Source organism: Struthio camelus, chromosome 1 (genome assembly GCF_040807025.1).
Source record: "Struthio camelus isolate bStrCam1 chromosome 1, bStrCam1.hap1, whole genome shotgun sequence".
In the NCBI taxonomy this organism is placed as follows: Eukaryota; Metazoa; Chordata; class Aves; order Struthioniformes; family Struthionidae; genus Struthio; species Struthio camelus.
In genome coordinates, this window is record NC_090942.1 from 178,672,872 (window position 1) to 178,679,813 (window position 6,942).

Sequence of the window (6,942 nt, forward strand, 5' to 3'; positions counted from 1 at the left end):
ATCCTTAATCTTTTGAAAAATCCATTTAAAAATAATAACTACTTTTGAAAGTGCTCTCTTCTAGGCTAAATAACTGGAATTCTAAAACACTACAGTAGCTGTGTCCATGTGATTAGATCTGATTTCTTGACAAGGACAAACTATAATGAACAGGAATAAAAAATATTTGTAGGACGATTTTATTACATTTTTTAATTGGAACATGAAGTCTATGTTGGATCTTGCTTAACTCGGATTAAGAGCTCAGGTTTTTCATGGAGAAAAACTCTGATACATCTCACTGCCAAAGATGCTGCCTCAACATTTGAAGATATTTCAATCTGCTAGAAGCTTGTGACCATACAGCACATGCCTAGTAAATTTTGTAATAAAACTTCATCAGTTCTATAGCACTTAATGTTCAATGTCGTTATATTACAAATGCATCAATAAATTGTTGCTTTATTTGGCTATTTAAGACACTTTCATGTGGACAGGATATGCATGTGTAATGTGTTTGTAATGGTTTGTTTTCAAGCCAATGCGAATTAAAAAACATCTTGGAGAAGGAAGCTTTCTCTGTGTCTTGTAATTAGGGCTTTGGTCTGACTAATTGTTTTCATGTCTTAAATGTGCATGTTTTTTTTAATCCAAACTACTCATGGAGGCATTATCACACTTATTTAGTGGAAGAGTAGTGAATTTTTTTCATAGCACCTTCTGTTTCCTTGTGGCTTTAGTGGAATTGACTGGGTACTTCAGGCCTAGTATTAGTCCTTTGGAGTCTTGGCCTGGGTAAGTGTGACTCTAAGGCTATGCTACAGTAGGGTGTTTAGTATACTGAGGTATTCACATAGCTGTGAAGTGGACAGTTGTCACTTGCCATACTGATAGGGTAAGAAAGACATTCTGCTTCCTACTGCTAATATTGGAGAGGTTTGATTATAGAAGCAGTGTTAAGTGGTGTTTGAACAAAGTAAGTCTGTGGTGCTGGAGACATAGTTTCACGATGGAGATTATTGTAGCACCCAGAAGTAAAAGCTCAATGAACTATGCTGTTTAGCATATAATGAAAACTGTAGATGAGATGCAAAAAAAAATTGGATCTTTAGGGGAAAGTTTTTAAGGGAAAAGTAATGTTTCTGCACAAAGCTACCTGAAACCCCACTGATTCCTCCTTCAGAAGGTTTAATAATATTAACACTTGGTGCTGCTCTTTAGTCAAGTCCTGTAAAATTCAAATGATACTGCTTTCTTTAAGTTGATGTTACTGCTAGAAGTAAAGCCAGATGTAGATACAGAGGGAGAAGGGCTACAAAACTCCTGACATTCTCTTAAGTTTTAAGAATGGACTTCCAGTCCATTGAAGTAGAACTTCCAGTAAGTATCCAAAGTTCAAAAGCACATACTACGTAAAAGGTAGACTACGGGGAATTGCTGGCAAGTACTTTAATTACTGAATTTCTCACTTAATTTTTGTTTAAGTCTTTCAAAAATGAGTATCAAGGATTAAGTTCACTGAACCGGAAAAACATGATATTTAAGTTATAGTTAGAAGCTGTGGCTTCTGGCTTCTTACACTGAGAGGCTGAACATGAATGCTCTTGTTGAGGTTTAAACTGCGAGGGCTTTCCAGTAATTGCCTTGTTCACAGATTCTACTCTACATATTAAATGTTGATGAATGAAACTTTTGAGTATTGAAACTTCATGGTCTGTAGGGACTAAATTGCTTCCATTTTTTTTGTGTCGCAGTTCTGTTTGAGATTTCAAGATTATTAAATACTGGTTTGGATATGGAGACCTTATCTATTTGTGTGCGGCTTTGTGAACAGGGGATAAATCCAGAAGCATTGTCATCTGTTATTAAAGAACTACGTAAGGCTACAGAAGCTCTAAAGGTAATTCTATTGCTTAGAAAGTACATGAGATTTGTTTTCAGAATAAAATCAGATCTATGTTCAATCTGCTATACTTCAGCATGTGGATTGTGCTTTATTTAAGATGTAAGATGCCTTTTTAAATCAAAGAAATGAACTGTTATCCTTAAAGGCAATCAATATGACTGAACATAACATGAACCAAAAAATGGTACTTTTTTACATAGACTGGCTCTTGTGAAATGGTATAAGAATACAGGTTTGTGTCCTGGACATTTTTGGTCACCATTTCCTGTCTCATGCATATTTTCATGACGTAGCTAGATTCCTGCTTTGTCCTTCAACCCGCATGATCTCCTTTCTACAACCTCAGGGTTCTCATGACCTAATAGTATGCAGCAATACATGTCTGCAAGTTCATACAGCTTGCTATTGCTAATGTAGTCTTCACCCATTGCTCTTACCACAGTAACCTACACTCTAAATCTACTCAGATACAGAGAGCATTTCATATATGTGTATGTATATGTATATAAAATAAGCATTTCCCTGTAGAGAAGCAGTTAGTGTAATGCCCTACCCCCACCCCTCAAAAAAGATACCCAAGAAAACAAAAGGATTTTTGTTCTTTACTGTCTACCTAAACATCATGGCTTATTTTCTACGGTCTCTTATGTTTGTTTCTTTCAGTGCTGGTGGAGGGAAAATCTACATCTAGTCTATCTCTCAAAGACTGTTCTGATGCTTGCAAGACTCAGCTTGGGGAGTTTGATTAGATGGATGCTAGTCAAGGCTATTTTTCACCCTTTTTTACTCAGTTTTTGCCATTATTTGTAGATCTTGTGTATTCAAGCCATGTTTTATATTCATGTAGATACTTAAATGTCTACATATGCATGTTTAACTCTGTATGTGTAGGTATTTGTGAGGGCTATTTTGTTTCTTTCCTTTTACCAGTTTGTCATTCCCATTGCTATCCTTTGCCTATTTATCCCATAATTGGCTTAAAATTTACATACGTCTGTCTCCAACTTTGTTAGTGTACCAAGTTGGGATTTTTTTGAGTCACGGTAATATATAAAAAATACTGACTGTCAACTGTGACTGAATAATTGGCAGTTATGCAGTTATGATTACTATCGTTCTTTTAAACTTTGTGCAAATTTACCTGTATGAATGGGAGTAATGGTGGTTATATATTGCATAAAGAAGTAAACGCTGAAGGAAAATTACATGCATCTGAGTACTTTTTGAATGCATTAGAGCGAAATGTCCAAGATGCAGGCTGTTCAGGTACAATACACAAAATTTAATGCAGGTGATGTAAGTAACGGCCTATGTGAATAAGGGCTAATAGGTGTTGTTGGCATTTAAAAATACACGGAAATATCCAATGGAAAACAGCAGTGCACTACTTATGAAGATTATAAATAGCTTGTTTTTAGGCTTCAAGTACTTCAGGCTAAATGAAAATAGCTATAAGAAAAGACTATATGCAGTATTTTATCCACATGGTGTCTACTTTTGGTGACTTATTTGCAATAAGTAGTGTTTCTCTTTCTAGGCTGCTGAAAATATGACAGGCTGACATGAGAGAAGATTTCTTCATGAGATGAATGCCAAACTGTAGAGTTAACAGAGGATTTGAAGATTGGCTGCTGTTCAGAAATACAAAATGAAGTTAGTGTGTGTGAAGGTTTCAGAATGCTTCTGTAATCTTGAAAAGGATGATATACAGAATAGCTTTATTGTAAAGTTTAATAAGATAAACCCACCAGTAGTCTCATTACTCTTTATTACTTGTTTTTTTTAGTGAACCATGTGTGAATATAAAGCTATTTTTTCTTCTACATGCAATATTTTTTAAACCATGAAAAATACTGCACACTCACTGAACTTACTGGTGTGTAACCACTAGCATAGTTATAATTAACATGGCTTGTTAATGCATCCTTCAGAAGTGCTAATATATCCCGTTTTTATCTTTTGGCATTGATGTGAAACTGCATGTACAATTTTAACTTTTCTTTACGGACAAGATAGGAATGAGGGCTCTCCTGACTTGATTTTTAATTAGTGTGGGAAATTAATGTAATGACTGAAGTCTCCATTTGAAAGTAAGAAATAAAGCACTTTTGATAATGAAGATAATGAATTGTCCTTTTAATTGTGAATTAAAACATTGAAAAGTGTTTTTAACATGGATCGGAAAGGAGCTTCAATAAATGCTGAAATGTATGTAAATTTGAATTCTAGAGTACATAGAGTATTTTATAAATTGTAGACAATTTATGTTTGTGTTCTGAATACTAACAATATTAAAATATAGCCTAAAATATTAAGGCTATATTCTAGTTAAAGCACATGTGAGAGGGGTCAGATCTAGCTGATGACAGCTAAGTGTTTAAAACAGTCATTTGATATACTCTACTCATTCAGCACTAAGAATCTTCACTGATACTAAATAAGTGTTTATAGTATATACAGTAAACTCTTTTGTCATGTTACCATCCAGTGCAATATCCTTGCATCAAGGAATTCTACTTGTTAATAAGAACTATTTTCTTATCCTGTATTCTCACTCAGCTGTTCAAGCTTTTCAAATTTTTTGTTGGCATTAATGGCTTCATGGCTGATCACTAAGTGTAGCATTGTTAATGGGACCTAGGGTGATCTCTGAGATTAATAGGGTGAAGCACATATGGAAGAGAACCTGGAATATTAGTTAAGCCAAACTTTATTTGTGGAGAGTAAAAAAAAAAAAAAAAAAGTGGTTTTTGTACCTCAGGAGTTTACATTTTATGAAATCTACGGAGGTCACAATTCTACCAAAAATGATTAAGCAGGCTAAATTTGGCTGACCAAGAGAACTGAAAAAATATTTAAATTACACCACATCGCTTACTATTATTTCCAGTTACCCTGAACAAAAACATCATTACAGAAGGATGTTCCTGGAAGCATAGGATAGCATACAATAAAACTTCTCAGTAGCCAGCCTGTGGGTTTCGTAAGTAATACCGATTGTGAAACAAACTCAAAGTTTTCTGTAAACTGGCAAATCTGCCCAAAACAATCATTCTGAAATCCTGCTAGAGGGCATGCTCTTATCAGTGTTTCTAGCCTCTTCCTCTGTCATCAGATTTTTGTATGATAAACTAATTCTGATTACCTCCCTTGAGATCACCGTCTTGATCACTTTACATTTATACATTTCCAGTAGAATTTTTAACTTTCATTATACTTACAAAAAAGGTTGAAATCAAGTTGTGTCCTTGAAACGCTTAACACCAACTTGAAAATGCAATATAAGAAAAATTTATATGTGATTCTTGTTCCTGTCTGGGTAAGTTGGATGTGTGAGTTTTCCATCTATAATCTTTTTTTATATACTCTGTAGATATGTTGTACAGAATTATACAAGCAGGTCATGTTTCAAAAACCCAATGTGACAGATGTAAAACTGTAAATGTATCATATTTCCATTATTAAATGGAGCTGAATGGTAACATTGGTTTTACTTAATATTTCATATTTACAAAAGTCCATATACTCTTCTTCAGCATACTTTGCAACATTATTTGCAATATTTTTTGTGCAAAAAAATATTCTTAGGGATTTGGTGTAACAGAACCCCCTGTTTGCTTTTTGCTTCGGGGTACCAGCCATAACAAGTACACAACACAGTTCCTTCTTCCTGGGAACAAAAAAAGAAAATCCCACTGATAGAAAGTTTCATACTGGAAACATTTCTGTGCTATAGAAGTAAAGTGTATGGCTTCATTTGCATCCGAACTCAGTAAACAGGAACTCAAATTTAAGCACTGATGGCTGAGAAGCTGAATGCTGCATTTGTAGGACACACAGAGCTTTCGGCTATATATAAAACTCTTAAGAAGTCAAGCAAACAGCATATGCTTTTCAGCTATGCTCCTTATTTACTTACATATGTTTTCTAACATAAAAGTATCTCTCCAGGTAGACATCTTGAAAAGATAAATATAAGAATAGCTATCCTGGTCCTTACCAAAGGTTCTTTTAACACAATAGTCTGTCTTTTGTAGTCAAAAGGAGGTGCCTAGAGAAGAATAAGAACATTGCAAGTACACTTGTTACTTTTCTCCCAGCTTACAAAAATGTCTTCAGTTCCAGACTCCTAAAGGCTTGAGTGGTAATGGTAAGCTCAAAGGCTGTTGTTTAATATGTGAAGTTGTGGTTGTTTCTCCCCATGTGTGTCCTCCTTTATCTATACTGAATGTCATCTGCCGTTTTATTGCATAGTTGCTCAGTCTTATGTGTCTTTCTGCAGGTTTTCACAGTCTGCCTGTAATCTTACTACCCTCAGTAATATTATCATCAGCAAACTTTTTAACTTTGTCACTTTTCTGAGGTTAATTACGAATAGGTCAAACAGCACATGACCTTGCAGAGACTCTGTGGAGCACTGCATGTTGACCTGTTGGAAAGACTGACTGCTTATTCCCATTACTTTTCAGTGACTATGAATGAAATCCAGTCCTGCCTGGTACTTAGTTCCTCATTCTTGCACTGAATATCTTTAATGTCACATCACAATTTTGTCCAATTATTTGCACTATTGATGAACGTTGAAATTAAGGGCTTTAATTTTGTTATAGTAGAGAATAATTCAGAGAAAATGCATGCTCTGTAAGACAGTGGATAAAAACAGCCTCAAACTTAGGAACCTAAAGGAGTTAACATTGTCTTAAAAATGCTGTTGCCTTTCTGAAAAGCCTGTCAGAGCTTTAAGTACAGTTATGAATTCAGTCATACAGAGAGCACACCATTTAAAATAACTATCCAGGATATGTAGCATTATAATTACATTTTAGAAAACAAAAAAATAACTTCACAGGTGATTGTAGAGTAGTAGAAGGTGACAAACAGGATTCTCTGAAGCCTCTGTTGACATTAGGGAGTTTGAGTTTCTTAGTTACGTAGGTAACCAGAAAGTCTGTTAATCAAAGAAGGGAGGGGAAAAAAAAAAGCTGGATGGTGATCATCAGGCCGAGATACCTGACCTAATAGAATTGTACCCATGAAAAGTGCGTGCACGTTTATCT

General features: G+C 34.9%; 1 protein-coding gene across 1 annotated transcript in view; it reads left to right on the forward strand.

Annotated features, from left to right (window-relative positions):
- The window catches only part of MZT1 (mitotic spindle organizing protein 1), a 6,968-nt gene extending 2,860 nt beyond the window's left edge, over positions 1–4,108 (forward strand). The window contains exons 3-4 of the mRNA XM_068922315.1: positions 1,734–1,879; positions 3,423–4,108. Of these exons, the coding sequence (XP_068778416.1) occupies positions 1,734–1,879; positions 3,423–3,446 (170 nt within the window). The 3' untranslated portion in view covers positions 3,447–4,108. The remainder of the gene's footprint in view (positions 1–1,733; positions 1,880–3,422) is intronic.
- Positions 4,109–6,942: the final 2,834 nt, after the last annotated feature.